This window comes from Vidua chalybeata, chromosome 26, assembly GCF_026979565.1.
Source record: "Vidua chalybeata isolate OUT-0048 chromosome 26, bVidCha1 merged haplotype, whole genome shotgun sequence".
Lineage (NCBI taxonomy): Eukaryota > Metazoa > Chordata > Aves > Passeriformes > Viduidae > Vidua > Vidua chalybeata.
Window position 1 is genome coordinate 384,433 of NC_071555.1, and position 18,399 is coordinate 402,831.

The following is an 18,399-nucleotide window of genomic DNA, read 5'->3' on the forward strand; positions in this document are numbered from 1 at the left end:
ATGTTTGGTGTCCAGGAAATATCCTTTCATATTTTGAATAAATACTTGACTATTTTGTCTACCCTTGAAAGCAGCAAAACAACCCAGACCTCTGCAAGGCGATGTTTTGATGGATGTAGAATAAAGAGAAGGGATAAAGCAGCCCTGGTACATTCCAGTGCAATATTCCTCTGTGCTCTCCTGAGGTCTAAAGACCCAGACCAGGGGCTCACTCCACCAACAGCCACATGGAATGGAACAGGCCCTCGCTGCAGGCCCAGGGTGGTCTGCAGGCCCTGGTCCCAGGGACTGAGGCCAGCTGAGTGAGGGGACACCCTCGCTTCTGGTCACAAAGGGGTGGAACAGGCTCTGTCAGATAGGATGCCTTTCCCACAGCTTTCACTTTCCGGGTAGACTCGCCCACGCCGGGGATGGGTAATTGCTGTGGTGCTTCATTCCCCGGGCACTCTTGGGTATCGTCGGGTTTTTGTGTCACTGTTGTTGAGTTGTCATCACAAGTCAGACCTGATGATTCAGGAAGTAACATTTTTGATGTAGTTTTGAAACACGCTTCTGTTAACCAAAGCATCTTTCTGTTGTGGGATTTCTGGAGACAAACGCCTTTGGGGAATTATTTCCGGCTGAAAAAAAAAGAAAACACCTCCTGGCCAGGTCACAAGGAGGAAGAATAAACAGCCCTTCTCCAATGGCACGATCCACAGGGACTGGTATAAATAGAGGACCAGGGGACAGAGGTATCACAGTTGGATCCTGCAGCGACCCGAGCACTTGCCTTGGGCTCTCTTGGCTCCGCATCCACACCATGAGCTGTACTGTCAGGCAGGTCGTCACCACCTGCACCCAGGGCAGGGGCAGCACAGGCAGCAGCGCGGCTGGCACTGGCAGGAGGGTCTCCTCTGCCTCCTCGGGGAGACACGCTGCCTATGACTTGGGTGCTGTGGTTGGCAGCTTCTCGGGTGGCAGCGTAAGCGAGGGATTACTCGGGAAGCAGCTGAGCGCTGGCAGCGCGGCCGGTGGGAGCTTCGGAGCCACCCAGAGGGCTTGTTCTGCCCTGGGATTCAGCGGAGGAGGCGTCTGCACTCGAGGTGGCTTCCCCAGGGCTGGCGCTGGCTGTGGGGATGGGATCCTGTTTGCTAACAACGAGAAGGCGACGATGCAGAACCTCAACGACCGCTTGGCCTCGTACCTGGACAAGGTGCGGCTCCTGGAGGGGGACAATGCTGACCTGGAGTGCAAGATCAGAGAGTGGTACGCCAAGGTGGGGCCCATCTGTGAGCCACGGGACTACAGCTGCTACCACAAGGAAATCGAAGACCTTCAGAACCAGGTAAACCCTTGTTTGTCAAGAAAATCCTAATATTTCTTTAGGCTTTGCTTTCACATGTGCACAGAGCCCTGTCAAAGGGCAGAGGCAGTGGCTCTGGAGGGGCAGCTGAAGCAATGGTTTATGAAATAATCTGTGGGAGGGGGATTCTGCATTTACTGAGCACTGATGCTTCAGCAAGGCCATGTCCACCAGCTGGCACATGGGTTTCTCTGCTGTGATGCTACATAAGTGATTAATAACCCAAATATATGGAATAATTATAATATACCCCAGGTAGGTGTTTCCTCCAGGGTCTTCTGGAGGCAGAGGAAGCTGCCAGCCCACATATTCTTCTTACGATTTCTTTTCCAGATCCTGTGTGCAGCCATGGAGACTAACAAAATCCTTCTGAACATTGATAACAACAGGATGACTGCTGATGACTTCAGAGTGAAGTGAGTATAGTCCCCTGCTGGCCCATGGAAGGGCAGGTGAAGGGTGGTGATAGGGAGATCCCAAACCTCTGCCTGTCACACTGCACAGTAAAACAGATCTCTGATACCACTGGCAATGTTCATGGCACTGCATGTCTGAAGTGAAAGAGCTTGATCCTAATCTTTTTTCCCCCAACCTCAACTGAAGGCCTTGGCCTGCTTTGCTGACATGCTGATCTTTGTTTGCTGCCTGTGGTTTAAGGTATGAGACCGAGTGTGGTCTCCGGCAGAACGTGGATGCTGACATTAGCAACCTCCGGCCCGTCCTGGACCAGCTGGCCAGCTGCAAGACCGACCTGCAACTGCAGTGTGAGGCTCTGACAGAGGAGATGTGCTGCCTAAAGACCAACCACGAGGAGGTCAGCTCTCTCAGGGAATTGAGAAGGAAAGTCTCCCCAAGGGTGGATGGATATTGCTGATACAGTCACATATTTCCTGCAGGAAATGAGCTGTCTGAGGAAACAGGCAACTGGGGATGTGAGCGTGGAGGTCAATGCCTGCCCTGGCCCAGACCTCAGGAAGATCCTGGAGGATCTGCGGTGCCAGTACGAGACGCTGATGGAGCGCAACCGCAAAGAGACGGAGCAGTGGTACGCCTGCAAGGTACCTCGTCCCCCCAGAGCTGCAGCCAGCTCTGCCCCAAGGGGGAAAGGGAAAAATGAGGGAGTAGGAAGTGTCCTAATAACAACAAGTGTGTCACAGATGTGCTCAGATCTAACTGTACTGCCTGATTTCTGTGTTCCATCCATGGTGGGTCAGATGGTGTCACTGGGTCAGAATGGAATAAACAAGGTGTCAGCCTTGCTCGTGCTCGGGGCACTGCGGGGTGTGGCGAGGTCCTGGACACCATGAGATGCAGTGGGGAGGTGAGGAAAGGGCTGCTCTTTTCTGATCTTGCAGGTGGAGGAGGTGAATCTGGAAGTTGTCACAAGCAGCCAGGAGATAGAGTCGAGCAACAAGCAGGTCACTGAGCTGAGACGTCAGCTGCAGGCCCTGGAAATCAATGTACAAGCCCAGCTCACTATGGTAGGTGATGCCACAGGGATTCACAGCTCCAGCTCTCGTGAGCAGGGCTGTACCTGTGTCAAACCCAGGTACCTGTGTGTTTGTTCTATTCTCAGAAAGAAAACCTGGAATCCTCTTTGACGGAGACTGAATGTCGCTACAACAAATACCTGGCTGAGCTGCAGAACCAGATCTCCTGCGTGGAGCAGCGGCTGGCTGAGATCCGAGCGGAAATGGAGTGCCAGAACCAGGAATACAAGACCCTTCTGGACGTCAAGTGTCGCTTGGAGCAGGAGATCCAGACCTACCACTGCCTGCTGGAGGGTGGCCAACATGACATCATGTATGCAAACAGAGCTGGGCACCCTAAAATCTCTGTGCTTTGCCTTACAGGGATATGAAAATTTGTGATCCTGGTAGGAAAAAACAACACTGTGGTGAGGAACCAGTGCTGACCTGTTTCCAGACAGGGCTGATTAGAAAACCATGAGGCATCTGAGGATTTGGCTCTGATAAATGTCCAGGGGGCACACCAAAGCCCATTCTTGGGCCGGGGAATGGGCTGGGAGAGCCCCCAGAGCTGTCCCAGCCCCTGGCACAGCAGCTTCAGCAGCTCTTTAAGGGCAACTTCATCAGGAGCTGGACAAGCAGTCATTAACTGAGTTCTATTGGCTTGCCAGAATGAGACAGGATTAGGGACTAGCAGCTAAATTAACTGAAAGGATGAATTATCTAAACATTTTCAGTTTCACACAACAAGTTTAATTAAAGTTTGACAGTTTAATTTGTATGCAAAGCAGTAGCCTCTGCCCTGCCTTCCATTGGCTGAGGTTTTAAAACAGCCAGGCTGTTAATTCCAGACATGGCTGCACACACACAAAACTGCCCTGAGCACCCACCAACTCTTTTTGTTTTGTTGGGAGAGGAGGCTTTGGAATGGAATGGTGGTGCCCTGACTTGGGCTCCTCTGGACTCTCCAGTCCTAAATTATTTCCACAAAAAGTCAGTTTTTGTTCCAAAATGCCTATTGCAAGGGCTGAAGTGGCACTGTTAGTCCCAGGGTAATCCTGAGTGCCAGATGGAAAAGCATCATGTGCCAAAAGACAGGGGGGACAGACAGAGGTGGATGGTGGCTGCAGCTGACCTCGGGGCTGGGAGGGGGAACCGCGGCTGTGACTGAAAAGAGACGGAGCTACAGCCAGTGAGGAGGGCAGGGGGAGATCTCCAGGCTGGCAGTGCCGGGGCCTGGGTGTCCAGAGCTGTCTTTTTCCACAGAGGGTCGGCAGGAAGAGGAGTCGGTGCCACGCCAGCTGGGAGAAGCGCGGGGCTGAAAGCCAGCCTGTGCCAGCCCTGCCTGCCCTGAGCCCCCCGGGCCAGGGTCTGTCAGGTGAGGGGACCTCCGGGGAACTGGCACCATGAACTGCTTCTTTAGTGCTGGGTACCAGTGGAACAGGAGGATGAGAGGTCTCCAGGCTTTTCTGGGTGATGAAGAGAGGCTGGAGGGGGTTTTCCCTGGAGAGAGGCTGGGCTGGAGTCAGACGCTCGGGATCACAGCTGTGGTAGGGCACTGGGATTAACTGGGCTGTGGTGGGAAGCAGTGATAAGGGATGCAGCTATGGGATATTTATTTATAAACCTCTGCACAGAAATTGTGTTTGACACTGGGGGTTGCCCAGCAGTAAATGTGTGTTTAAACAAGGCTTTCAGCACAATGTGGGAATGAGGAACTGGCAGGGGAATCAGTCAATCACAAGTTTTTCAACAAGGATAAAATTTAGCAAAGCTGGGGAGAAGAGGGAAAGAGAAAGGTCGGTACAAAAGCAAAGGGGTGTGAGAGAAAGGCACAGGATGCAGACTCCCCTGAAAAAAATGATTCTCCTCATTCTCCTTCAGGTCAGTGCAGACCAGAGTGTCCCCGCCAGCCCCACTGCACATCCCCTGAGGAGCTTTCTGAAGAAAAAGTCTTTTGGAAAAAAAAGGGCAAAACTAACCTGGGAGTTCTCAGTTGTGCTCCAGCAGCAGTCAAAGGGACTCTGCAGGATGGCACCTCCTGGCCACCCCGCTCTGATCCCACCACTGCCCCTCACTCAGGCTCCCCTGGGTTGTGGCCATTCTCTAACAGCGACCAAGGCTTGCCTCCAATAAAACTCTGCTCCTGCTGATACAGCCTTGAACCTGAGAAATAATTTCTACAAGTAAATCAATATACAAGTATCTTAAAAAAATATATTATGAATCCACCTTCAGTCTCCAACCACACAGCAATCACTACAGGAAAAAAGGAAAACAAGTCATGTTCCCATCAGTGCTCCAGCTGAACTCAGAGGCTGAGGATGGGGATGGAGGGTGGAGGAGAAGGACCAGCCGATGTTGTGGAAAGGGATATTTGCTACCAGAGGAGGAAGCATGGGCAAGACATGAAGCAGAAGGTGGTGAGGAAAGAAACACCCAGAGAGACTGGGCAGGGGGCAGGGAGGGAGTCTCAGACTGTCTGACTGACAGTCTGCTACCGAGAGACACCTCGCAAAGAAAAGGGAGTCTTCACTTCAGCAGACATATGCTAATATAATATAATATAATATAATATAATATAATATATAATATCACATAGTATAATGTAATAGACAACACCTTTGAGTTATTACAGATGTGCACTAACAGGATAAAATCAAAACCAACAAGTTTTCTCAAATAATACCAAAGTAGGAAATTTGAAAGCCAGGCTCTGCTGGACTCTCCACACCTTTCTGGTGGAGGAAAGCAATTCCCAGAGAAAACACTAAATAAAGAACCTCTAAATGGATTTGTAAAAAAGGCAAACAGGAAGAACCAGCTGGCAACATGTGGGAAGATAAAAGGGTGAGACAAATTAATATGTGGGAGAGAATTTTTTTAAAAGTGAGACACAATAAACAGACAGAAAAACAAGCTGCTGGCATTTTATTAGCCCAGAGAAAGGAATGACAAACACATTTAGGAACACAACTGCATTTTGCTGCATGTGCAAGCCAAGACTCAGGATCCAGCCTGTCCCTCCTTGCTGGCAGCAGTGTCCAAGCAATGGGTCGGATGGGCTGGGAGTGGTGGCACAACCCCTGTTCCTCACTGTGGGGCTCTGGCAGCCTTTCTCCCATGAAATGTTGGATGGGGTTTGATGACTGACCTTAGACAGAGGCCTGACATGAAGGCTTCTAACAACAAGGCTGTGGAGGATACAGCTCTGGAACGGCCTCTTCCTGGGCTCTGTCCAGGACACTTGTTAGCCCTGTGGAGTAATTGCTCTAATGAGCTCCTGGACAAGCTCTGTGCTACTTTCCCTGCTTGGTCCTGCATCTCCCATTCCTGCAGCAGTAAATCATGCTGAGCATTTTGGGGTGATTTAACCCACCTCGGTGCTGACACAGCACCTCTGAGGTCACTGCATTGCATCTGTGCAGAAATACAGCTCTGCCCTCACTGCCCAGTGTTTATAACCTGGACAGCGATGGGAAATGGTGACAGCTGTGGAGACAGCACAGGGGGAGACAGGGAAGGGAAGATAAATGAAATGGGGAGGACACAGTGCATAGAACAACAGAAAAGGAGTGACCTGGAACCTGGAGCACAGCAGCTCACGGGTCGTGCGGCTCATCGGAGCTTGTTCTGTTCTCTTGTAACATTCAAATCTTGCAAAGCAAGAACAAACGAGTATCTCCAAGACAGAGAGACTTGGGCTGAAGGTACAGGGCAGAGACAGGAACCCGAGGATACAAAGAGCAAAGGATACAAAGGGGCAGATGCCCCTGAGAGAGGCAGGGGTGATATCAGCACTCGGGCTGGTAAGCAGACAATGAAATGCACTGTGACAGCTCCTGCAGATGTGTCTGTGTTGTAAGAGAGCAGGAACGTGGGAATTACACCACCATCAGGAAAAACTCCTGAGGAATTAGCACACCAGAAGTTTAAAGGATTAGTGAAGAAATGGGAAGAAAACAAATAGTTTTGTAAATTACCAGTGCTGGAAATCAGCCACGAGTTCCAGACTGCATGACACAGACAATTATCTCTGATTACAGGCACAGTGCATTTGGAAAAGCAGGCCATATTCTGCTGTGATGCGTAAACTGTAATTTCTCTACAAAAGTCTGTTTCATAGAGTATACAGACAGGTACAGACTAACACCCACAGTAACTATTTATGAGGTTTCGATTTTTCTTTATTGGCTTATGTAACATTTATAAAGAATTACAAGAGATAGGCAAACTGCTGCTGTAGCCCAACAGGAGATTTCTCAGTGAATTTTCACTGAATTCTCACTGAATAATAGAATCTAAACTGCCAGTATGAGCCACATAATTGAAGTGTATTGAAATTAAGAGACTTTTTAGCACAAGTATCATATGAAGATAAAAGAAGACATTCTGGGGAGCTCTGGCTGCCCTGCACCTTTTCCTGCCTGGCTCCGTTGCACCACTGGACAGTGCCTGAGTGCAGGAAGCACCTGAACACTCCAGGCTGTCAGGCTGTGACCTGGTCCTGTGGCTCTGCAGCAGAGACCACAGGCTGAAGCCCTGGTTTCCCTCCCATCCTGCACTGTGCTCAGCTCTCCATGCAGAATGAAATTGCTGCAGTTTCATCACCCATCACTATTGCCATATATCCTAAGGAATTCTCCAGGACTCTCTTCTGCTGTGATAACCTGCAGTGCCACCAGAGATGCACCTGCTGGAGGTCTGACTGCACTGTCAGCACCTGGCAGGTTCTGGAAGGATCTAATACTCCTCATCAAGTGAATCAGGGGAGACTGGACTTCGGTAGGAAGAAACCTGGTTGTGTCCACTTCCATGTCCTGCTGAACTTCTCCTTTGGGAGTGGAAATGCTCAGAGTCTGCACATGTGAACACTCAGCAAGAAAGAAGCTGAAACAGAGTAATGCTCTCGGTCTCCAAGGCGTATTTAAGCCTGTGCTGTTACCAAACCCACTGCGGTAATTATTTCAGTTGCCTTACAGGATTTCTCTAAACATGGTGGTATAAACCAGTGAGTCACTAGCCAGGAAAAAGTCGTGGTCTGCATTTGAAAGATGGGAGTATGGGGCCTGGAGCCGGCTCAGTATCACATCAAAGAAGTGTTTAATAAGTGATGCCTAATGGCCATTATGCAAATTATTAATGGTAATTACAAGTGACAAGATAAAATCATATTCCAGTGTGGTTGCACAAACATCACTGAGGCAATGCTTATGAAAGCAAAGTTCTGTTGAAGCAGACACACCTTTCTTGTAGTTGACACAAGAAAACATTATCAGCTTTGATAAGCGAAGCGAGGTGAGCATGTGGAGCCGGGCTGGGCACGGCGACAGCCACAGCTCCCACAGGACCAGACTGTCCTGCCCACAGCACCCCTTGGGAATGTGGCATCCCCCTGCCTCCTCCATGCTTGTGCACCAATATTCACCCTTATCCCCTCTTCCTCCCCTTTCACTCTCTCTTCTCGTCCAGCAAGCCCACAAGACTCAGCAGCACTGGCACTGACGTTGTCCTGGGCGAGGGCCTGTTGTGGCTTCCTGCACCTGAAACCAATTGTTTCCTCCAGTCCTACACTGAGGTTGTAAATCCTTTAGGGACACGTTTATGTCTTAGACTTGCATAGTCCCTTCCCTGTGTTCTGCCCCAAGGCTGTGTCCCAAGGCTACAAGAATGCAGTCATAACAAAAGTGGAGGTAAAGAAATCTGTTTAGTGGGGAAAAAACCCAGTTCTGAGGGAACACAGCCTGTGCCTGTCTTGGTGCTGAGCCCCGGAGCCCTGACAAGGCCATGAGGACAGAGACAACACCACAGTTTGTTTTTAAGATACAACCAGGTTAGCCAGGGACTGGCTTCTGGGTGCATTTGCTGTATCAAACACATATTCCATGTCCCAGTGAAATTGGCAGGAGCCCAGAAAAACTCCAAAGAATGCAACTGCATCCCAAATATGAGTTCTTCGGAAGAATTGTATGGTCATGTGTAATCTTCACTGCTGAATTGGGATTTGAGAGTCTATGGACCATTCCACCAAGACACGAGTGAAAGGTTGTATAGTGCTGCTGCTGCTGCTGTTTTGTGGAACAAGACCTGTTACTTCATCCCATCAGAGAACTGCTGAAGGAAGCAGGGCTGCGTGCTCCATGCCCACCAGTAGAGAAATGTCCAACATCTGCAGTGTCTCCTCCTGAACCCAACACTCTGCAAGGGAAAGAAAGGCACCACCAGCCCTGTCTCTGCAGGTTGCTCTTGGGTAACTCCTGAAAACCTCCCCAGCAGAAGCAAAGCTCCAAGCAAGCATTATATTAATTTCTGTTGGCTCCAACAGCCACACCCTGTCTTCAATTATATTCCTCAAAATGACGGATGAAAGCCAGATTTGCTCCCTCTCCTCCTTTTTGCTCATGATTTTCCCGACTGTGAGTCTAGGTCGTGTGGGGAGCACAGAGGCTGTGTCTTGGGGGAGGATGGACTTGTATTTCAGGCACTGCAGTCTCAGCGAGGAATCCGAGCTCCGACAGACTTCAGCTTTGTCCTTAAGCAAGTTATTTCCCTGCACCATATGAATAATGAATATTCCTGGATGCCGCCAGCCTTGGGTAGGCGGCTTTTTATCATTTTTGATCTAAGTAAAGAAATAAATTATCCCACTGGAGAGTGGAAAGCTTTAACTCATGCTGGTGTGAAGACGATTCTATCTAAACATGCTTGGGGACACTCTCCTACCATGGTGACAGCAGTCACCAGCTTCTCATGAGTAAAAGTGGCTGAGGGTACGAGCGTTGGTTTTCTCCACTCTTCCTCCCAGAGGTGACGCTGCTCTCAGAGCTCCTTCAGTGTCACCCTCACTGCCAGCAGGGATCTATCACAACTGCTCCTGTACATATGGACATCCTCGAGTCAAAGGCTGCTTTGTGAGTAAGAGCTGCGTGGAAATTCCACGCTGTAGGGACCAGAAGCCATCGTCCCCCGGAGAGCAGAATATCCTCTCATTACAGAGGCGGCTGGAGAAGGACACTGGCACTGGTGGAGCCAGTTCTCTGAATTCTCCCTTGGCTATTGCCTGCCTGGCTGGGAGGTTGTGCTCCTCTGACCAGCCAGGCTGTGCTGACGCCTGCTACTGCTCCGACAAACTCCATAAGAAATGTAGAAAGCTTTTCTCCTTCTTATTCAGTGCACAACACAATCTTCATATTGGCAAAGACCTGCAGAGTCCCATCTGAGTCCAGGGATCTGGATATATCACCTGTGGATACTCCCTTTCCTGTCATCTCTGTCTTTATCTATCATCACCACAAACTGAGAAAGCATGGACAGCAATTAAAACAATTGCAAAATAATTCAGCAAGGTCCTTCATACACTGCAGTTGACATCAACCTGTGTGTCACTCACACACAGGGGACTCTGAGCAGGCCTGAGCTTCGCAGTGTGAGCAACTTGACTTCTTGTGTTTGCACAACTAACGACATTTAAGCTATAAATAGGCAACTAAAACTATGGGGGATTAACCTCAGTGATTTTGGAAATCTCACAGTAAAGCAGGTATTAGAGCTGTGCCAGGTGACCAACATCCACACCACAGTGTCTGTGGTCCGTTCTCTACAACAGTCACAACTGTTCACACCTTTCAGAAGTGAGAAATTCTATTAGTTTTCCATTTTTTGTTTCACAAGCTCTACCTTAGCATATGATATAAAAATGGTTATTGGACTAAGAATAAATACAAATTAATAAAAGATAAAAGGCACTTTGATGTTATAAATACCAATGGTTCTTCTTTGTACATAATCTAGGGCAACTTTTTTTCTTGACTTGTTGCAAAGTTTGCATCATACAAAAAGCTGATGACTCATAAAACACTATTTTACTTTTTGGAATAAGCTGCTGACATGTAAAGTATCTTCCTTGTGAACTGGGATTTCTAGAGGGAAACTGCCTATGGGCTATTTAATCTTGGCATAAACAGCCAGACTAGCCAGCCCCGTGGGAAGAAGAAACACCCCACAGGTGACACCCCCTTTGGAAGGTATAAATGGAGACCTGCAGCAGCCGCCAGCCTGCAGTCGGACTCAGTATCACGCTCTGCATCTTGCTTTGGGCTGTGGGTTGGCGCTGCAGCTGGGCCTCGCCATGAGCTGTAGTATTAAGCAGACAACTGGCTCTCTCAGGGGCAGGACCAGCGGTGGCAGCTGTGTGATCGGTGGTGGTGGTGGCGGAGCGCGGATCTCCTCGGTCTCCTCTGGAAGATACACGACCTGCGGGATAGGCGGTAGCCGAGGGTTTTCTGGGAGAAGCTACTGTGGTGGTGTGAATTACGGAGGAGGACTGAGCACCGGCAGTTTGGTCGGTGGAAACTATGGAGGTGGCTTAGGAGCCACTGTCCTGGGAGGATGTCCAGGCATGGGATTCAGTGGTGGCAGCGCTCGCTTTGGCGGTGGCATGGGAGGTGGCATGGGTATGGGTCTTGGTGGAGGTGGTTTTGCTGGTGATGGCATTCTTCTTTCTGGTGACGAGAAAGTCACCATGCAAAATCTGAATGACCGCCTGGCTTCTTACCTGGACAAGGTGAGATGCCTGGAACAAGAGAATGCTGACCTGGAGTGCAGGATCAGGGAGTGGTATGCCAAGCAGGGCCCTTTTTGTGAGCCACGGGACTACAGCTGCTATTACAAAGAAATAGAAGATCTTCAGAACCAGGTAACATCCCCTCTCAGCTGCTTTGTCCCTTGCAAGGCTCTCTCTGGTGCTGGTTTGTAACTTGGTCCATTATCGGAAGTAACAAATCGTTGTTGTAAAATGCCTTTTGCAAACAGCTGTTACAACTTCTGCCTGTGGAAAGCCCAGAGCTCAGAGATAAAACTGAAGAGTTTGGGCTGTCTCTGTTGCTGTTATTCATCAGACATATTGAAGGGGGAAATGTTACTTCATGGAATGCATCTGGATGGGCTCAGTAGTCTTTTTGAATTTAGTTTGTGCCAAGGTGGTCAAATAGATATGCAGTAAGAAAAGAACTAAGAGATAAATAAATAATGGATCACATTAATTTGCCTGAATTTATATTATTGTCATCAGTCTTGCAGAATTCCAGATAAACTTTAATTAACTGAAATTAACTTTAATTAATTTACTTCCAGTTAAACATCTAATTAAAACTAAGAAAAAAGAGAACGTTGCCATAACAGATTTAGAATGGGCAATTTTAAATTCAAAACCTTTGCTAAGTGTTTGGCAAAGATTTAGGATGTCAATGCACAAAGAATAAAGAGAAAAGAATCCAGGAAAGGGACTGAATAAGATAGGTTCATCATTAATTCTTGAAATAAAACTTTAACTCTCATAAGATTTAGATTTAAGAGGCTGAGGTGGATTGCAGCAGGTGCTGGACAGTAATTACACCTCCCGGGCTCTCTGCACCTGAATCATGAATTTTATCATTTTAATGATTTCACTGCCCTTCCCTGAACATCCTTGTGAGTGCTGCACCCCTCAGGTCCTCATCCCTAATACCCAGGATTTAAAAAAAAAGAGAGGGAGAAAGAGGGTCTAGTTGCACCAGGCAATGGGTGCAACAAATGAACAAATGCAAAAGAACAAATGTTCTTTTTCCAGATTGTCTGTGCAACCATAGACAACAACAAGATCATTCTGAACATCGATAACAGCAGGATGACAGCTGATGACTTCCGAGTGAAGTGAGTACCTGGGGCTGTCCCCTCCTCTGTCACTGCCTTCAGGGCTCTCAGCTGCTCTCCTGTGACCCAGGACAGGCTGGAGGCTGTGCAGAAGAATTCTCTCATCCATTGTCTCTAGACCTGCCCTAATTAGGGGCAGTTCCAGGAGGGGAAGTTTGGGATGACAAGCTGATTTCAAGTAGAGATTGAAGGAAGCAGAAGGGATCTGCAGATTGGGAGCAGTGAGGGTTCAGCCAAGCTGCTGTTCCAGCATGTGCTGTCTTTCAGAGGAGAAGGCTTTGTTTTTTCGTGTCAGAGCTCAGAAATGCTGGTGGTGTCAGACACTGACTGCTCTTTCTTTCTGCTTCCTCCCTCGCAGGTACGAGACGGAGCTGGCCCTGCGCCAGAGCGTGGAGGCCGACATCAACGGGCTGCGCCAGGTGCTGGACCAGCTGACGCTGTGCAGGTCTGACCTGGAGGCACAGCTGGAGTCGCTGCGGGAGGAGCTCTGCTGCCTGAAGAAGAACCACGAGGAGGTAGGTCCTGCCCTCTCCTGTACAAAGCATTCACTCCTGTGGGATCCATCACCCCGGGGTGCTGCTGTGGAGGGCAGTGGTTGATGGAGACCATTGTGTAACCCAGGAGCTGTCAAGGTCCATCAGAGAGGGGCTCTGCAGGGCTCTGCTCCCTGTGAGTTCTTTCTTTTGTTTTAAACCTGACCTGATCTGGATGGTGTTTCCAGGAAATGTGCTGTCTGAGGAAGCAATCGACTGGGGATGTGAGCGTGGAGGTCAATGCCTGCCCTGGCCCAGACCTCAGGAAGATCCTGGAGGAGATGAGGTGCCAGTATGAGACGCTGATTGAACGCAACCGCAAAGAAGTTGAGGATTGGTACGAGTGCAAGGTGAGTAAATTCCTACAGCTCTGACTTTCCCTGGCTAACACCCAGGCAATCGTCCCACAGGGATTTGTTGCATGTAAAAACCACACAAAAGACTGTAAGAACATTTAGCATTTGTTGATACTGACCAAGTGACACAAGGGAGGGACACTGCCACCCTGTGACCTTGTCATGGGCTAAAGGAAGTGCTGCATGTTGGTGGGACTTGAGGTACGAATTTTCTACAAAGTAGTAAGTGGTGAGAAGAACTGGAAGCAGCACTATTAGAAGAGCAAGAGGAATGCCCAGCCAGGTTTACACTACCATTAGGATGAGAGTTTTCACCCAAACCTTTCTCATTTCATGTCTTTGCTAAGTTCTTTGCTCTTTCCTTAATACTTGATCCAATTTATACTGCACATTCCCTGAAGCTCTTTATCCTGGATTGGTGATTTCAGATTGAGGAGGTGAATCGGGAGGTTATTACAAGTGGTCAGGAGGTGGAGACGTGCAACAACCAGGTGACTGAACTGAGACGCCAATTGCAAACCCTGGAAATCGATCTCCAAGCTCAGCTCAGCCAGGTGGGTGATGAGCTGGTGCAAACCTCATCCATCTCACAGAAGTCATAGCTAAATGCAGTGTTTCTCCTGCCTGTATTTGTCTTATGTCCCATGTCGCTCCTCAGAGGGACAATCTGGAGTCCTCGCTGGCGGAGACAGAGTGTCGCTACAACAACCACCTGGCTGAGCTGCAGAGCCAGATCACCTGCGTGGAGCAGCAGCTGGCTGACCTGCGGGCAGAGATGGAGTGCCAGAACCAAGAGTACAAGATCCTGCTGGACGTTAAGTGCCGCCTGGAGCAGGAGATCCACACGTACCGCTGCCTGCTGGAGGGCGGCCAGCAGGACCTTATGTAAGTGGGCCTGGGACACCAAAAAAATACAACAAAATACCTGTGTCCTGGTTATTTCAACATTAAGAGCAAAGCGAAGGACCTGCTGAACTCATTCTCCCCTAGTGACCTATTTGGCCTGCCTGGTGTCATGGTGGTGACCTGCTTCCTCTCCTGTGCTTTTGGTGCCACAAGGAAAACTGCAATATTTTGCCATTTTTCTGCCAAAAAGAGAAGCAGACTGAGAGCAGCAGGGACACTGACAATCTGTAACTCCAGCTTATCTGTCATTTCCATCACTAAAATGTTATTTTCCTTTCTCCTCAGTCAGCAAGGAGGAATTGGTCAGTCTTCAAGTCTAGGAGGAGGAGTTGCAAGAAGCAGTGGGATAGGAGGAGGAGGCATCATTAGGACAAGCCACACTTACACTTCGTCTGCCCAGATCCCATCCTGTGCAGCTGCGGAGATCCAAGGTAAGAACTGTTCCACTCTAAACATTTCCACAGTCTTCTCTGCTCTAATGCAACACTGATGGGCTGGAAGACAGATCTTTCCCATGTAGCTTACAGGTGCTACTTGAATGTTTTATTGTGGGGCCCCTGGGAAATACAGGAAAGGAGCCACAGAGCAGTGGCTGAGAGGAGAGCTTTTGGGAGCTGGGACTCTGCTGAGATGCATGAGAATTGCCAGAGGGAAGAGGAATAGAAGGGAGAGGGACAGAGCCAGCAGGCAGGCAAGCCATGGAGAACATGGAGAAAGGACTGATCTGAAATGTGGGATAAAGGAAAGAGGAGGAGAAAGAAAAGTATTCAGAAATCAGGTGGGCAAAAAAAAAAGGTAGGAATCATGGGAATACTGGCAGATAACTACTAGCCCTAATTCAAAAGGAAACATCCAGCCAAACTGAAAGAAGGAAATATAGTGACAGTTGGTCCAGAAGAATGATGTGAGCAGGGGCATTGATCTAGCATGGACCCCAATGCCATTCCCTCATCCAGATCGCTGCTGGAGCAGTGTCTGCAGCTTCCACCTTTTGGCATTTGATGCAGCCTGTGCTGCAGCCAGTGACAGATCCATCTGCCAGGCTGGCAGGAGCCATCAGATCTTCCCAGGAAGGGGTAGTATTTATCTGAAATTCTAATTGAATTGGCTTGTGAAACGATCACGTGTAGGGAATGACAGTGTGGGAAAGAATCTATTTTTGCTATAAACACAGTAATGTTTCCTTTGATCTCTCCAGTGCCTTGCCGAAGGATTTGTGATTAAACAGAGAAACGAGAATATCCAACAAGAGAAGCCTGAAGCAGAGCTACAGATGAAGAGAGAGAATATTTAGTGCATGTGTCTGCAGAGAGCACGGGGCGTGCTCGTCTGTGTCGCTCAGCAGTGCTAAGCAATGTGTCAGAGGGATGAGCAGAGCATTCAGCCACATTCTGCTTTATTTTGCTATTTGCTTTTCAGTCTGTGCTGCTGTGTGTGGCCCAGCACCACGACTATTGCTGTAGTCAGCCAGGGCTATGATCACTTATGTACCTGCTGGTGAAAAATGTCTCTAATAAAATTTTGCTTCTGCCTAATGCAATCAAGAACCTGTGTCTGAAACTGAGTTCCTTTTGAACACCAGATGTGATGCATGAGCAAGGGGCACCTAAACTGGTCAGGATCATCCTGCACTGGGAACAAAGCTGCTTTGCCAGCAGGAGAGAGTGGCCTTGCTGACCTGGAAGGTCTTGTCCAGCTCCTCCCTGTTGTCACAGCCTGAGGCAGATGTTGCCCATTCCTGTGTGGCACCTGCCCTGACCCCCATGGACAGGCAGGTCAGGCAGAGGCCTGTGTCCTTCCCACACAGCACTGGGCTGAAACACACTTCTAGAATCATTTTGAAAGTCAGTGATGGAACATCTGGAGACAGTTTGCCTTGGTCCCAGTCTAGTGCTGACAGATCTGGGCTGAGCTCTCTCATGCTCCATTCCCCAGCCTGGGAACTGTTGAGGATGAAATCCTGGTCTCCACAACTGATTCAATTTCTGCTGACATAGCTTATATTCAAACCCATCCCTTTCATTCTATGGGAATCTTCTATGGGAAAAGGACTGCAGGCAAAAAGTTTATCTCTTCTCTTTTCACACAGTGACTGAGTCATTTACTGGTCATCCTCTGATGGCCAAGAGTTTCAACCTGAACATCAAGAGTGGTTGAAAGATCATCTTTGCGTTAAACACACCTTGTCTGGGGAGCTGCAGAGGGCAGAGTGGGAACTGAAAAAGTGCAGCTTATCAGAGAATAGGATTGAGAAAAAAGCCAGCTAGGGCCTTTGGACATACAGAGGCACCCAGTTGTCACACACCAGGCAGGTCAGTCCCTCCCTGGCCTTGACCAGCAGCTGTGTAGCTGGTGCTGAGCTGGTTTGGTCCTGGCTCTGACCTGCCAGAGCAGCCATGAGCCACAGTGAGCTGGGAGAGTCACTCTGGGTTTGGAGAACTGGCAGTTCAAAGTATTATGAGAGTGTTGTGAGGATTGAACTGTTGGTCCAGAAAGCCAAGCAGTGGTGGTTTTGGCAGCGGTGTGGCTGTTACAGGGTCACATTCACCTGTGAGATGACCCAGTAAAGCAAAACTCCTGGTTATTCCTTTTCCATCAAAGGCTGGAGGTTATGGAACAGCCAGACTCAGGACAGGAGGAGAACAGGTACTAAGAGAAAATCACTTCAGGACTGGACATACAGTATACAGTATACAGTATAGTGTGGCACACTTTTCTATTGCCAGTTCTTTTATAAAGACATCAATTTCTCTGATGAAACAGAAATAGACTTAACATGGTAACAAGTGCCAGAAGAAATTCAACCACTGATGTCTCAGGGAGCAGGTGAAAGGTGCCCTTCTCCTGTTGTGAAAGGCCATAGATGTTTCAGTGGTATTTTTTTATTTCATCTACTAGACACTGATAGTATCCAAGGGCAAGACAAGATAATGCAGCACTAGAACACCTGCAAGGACTCATAGGAGTGGCCAAAGGTAGAACGAAGACTAAATTAAGCCTTATTTGAAGTTCAGTTCCAGCCCTACATGAAGTCCCAGATTTGGTGCAGAATTCTTTCAGTTGACACGTATGGCCAGTGCTTCACAAGAGATCAAAAGAAATTCAAATTGTGGCTATAATGGGAAATTTCCTTGTGTTGGACTCCAGTGGATATCCCAGTTGTTCTCAGAACTCTGGCTGAGAAGCTGAAAAGCAAATCTTTCCCTTTCTATTCTCATTGTCTCCTCCTGCCTTGTTCAGTGCAAAGATAGACAGTGAGATAACCCACTGCTGCCCTTTTTGACCTCAATCCTTCCCCATCTGAGTCCTCACACTCTTGTTTCTAGAAATATAAAGACACTGCACTGAGATTCTTCAGTTTCCAGTCTTCTGGAAACTCCTGGCTACCTATGGTATGTAAAAGCTTCCCAGTCTCTCCTGCCAGCCCCAGCTGATTCCCACCAGCTGTGGGCTGGTTCCTCCTCTTGCGAACTGCTACTGACATCTAGCTGCTCCTCCAGGTTCCCTGGGGTCATATCAAAGACCTTCCCACCCTTTCCACCACATCCAGCAGGTCCAAAGTATGCACTTTCATAAAGGAGCTGTCCTGAATTCCTGAGAGGTGAAAGAGACCTAATGACACAGCCAGAAAGACGTGAATGATCCAGAAATTATGAATATGCCTCTGGAAAGCCCCTGGGGGGTACAGCCTCAGCTCCTGGGACGCTGTGATGTTGTTTGTGGACCTACAAGTTGGGATGAGTGTGGAAGGCAGCTCAGGAGAGGCAGGTTGTGATTAACAGTTCCCCAGCAGAAAACACCCTGGAAACACTCCATTTATTAAAGAGCTGCAAATTATAGAGCTGCAAACGTTGGAAGCTACATTTCCATAAGATTTCTTTGTGCTGGTGAGACAGACCCAGGAAGCTCATGAGTTCAAATAACTGAATGAAAACATGAGGGAAATCTTAATTTAATTTTTTAAGGTCTTGGAACAACTACTTAGTTTTGTCTTAGTTTATCTAGTGCCCTCATTTCCTGGAGATAAACAGGAAAAATAAGACAGAGGGAAGTGTGTGCAGAGCGAAGCTCCTGGGCACAGGGGGCTGCTGCAGGCACAC

At 48.6% G+C, this 18,399-nt stretch overlaps 2 protein-coding genes across 2 annotated transcripts; both read left to right on the plus strand.

The window, feature by feature from the left end:
• The first annotated feature begins 802 nt into the window (after positions 1 to 802).
• LOC128800084 (keratin, type I cytoskeletal 19-like) lies at positions 803 to 4,168 on the plus strand. The gene is made up of 7 exons (XM_053964985.1): positions 803 to 1,327; positions 1,679 to 1,761; positions 2,003 to 2,159; positions 2,242 to 2,403; positions 2,701 to 2,826; positions 2,922 to 3,148; positions 4,081 to 4,168. Exons 1-7 carry the CDS (start codon positions 803 to 805, stop codon positions 4,166 to 4,168), a joined length of 1,368 nt encoding a protein of 455 aa, XP_053820960.1.
• Positions 4,169 to 10,942: 6,774 nt separating this feature from the next.
• LOC128800256 (keratin, type I cytoskeletal 19-like) lies at positions 10,943 to 15,846 on the plus strand. The gene is made up of 8 exons (XM_053965332.1): positions 10,943 to 11,509; positions 12,422 to 12,504; positions 12,863 to 13,019; positions 13,226 to 13,387; positions 13,822 to 13,947; positions 14,052 to 14,278; positions 14,585 to 14,730; positions 15,498 to 15,846. Exons 1-8 carry the CDS (start codon positions 10,943 to 10,945, stop codon positions 15,521 to 15,523), a joined length of 1,494 nt encoding a protein of 497 aa, XP_053821307.1. The 3' UTR covers positions 15,524 to 15,846.
• The last annotated feature ends 2,553 nt before the right edge of the window (positions 15,847 to 18,399 follow it).

Coding starts and splice junctions, on each gene's coding strand:
- LOC128800256 (XM_053965332.1), top strand. CDS start 10,943: ATGAGCTGTAGTATTAAGCAGACAACTGGCTCTCTCAGGGGCAGGACC. Junction 13,388..13,821: donor AGGATTGGTACGAGTGCAAG/GTGAGTAAATTC, acceptor TGGTGATTTCAG/ATTGAGGAGGTGAATCGGGA. Junction 14,731..15,497: donor TGCAGCTGCGGAGATCCAAG/GTAAGAACTGTT, acceptor TGATCTCTCCAG/TGCCTTGCCGAAGGATTTGT.
- LOC128800084 (XM_053964985.1), top strand. CDS start 803: ATGAGCTGTACTGTCAGGCAGGTCGTCACCACCTGCACCCAGGGCAGG. Junction 2,827..2,921: donor TACAAGCCCAGCTCACTATG/GTAGGTGATGCC, acceptor TTCTATTCTCAG/AAAGAAAACCTGGAATCCTC. Junction 3,149..4,080: donor GGTGGCCAACATGACATCAT/GTATGCAAACAG, acceptor CTTTTTCCACAG/AGGGTCGGCAGGAAGAGGAG.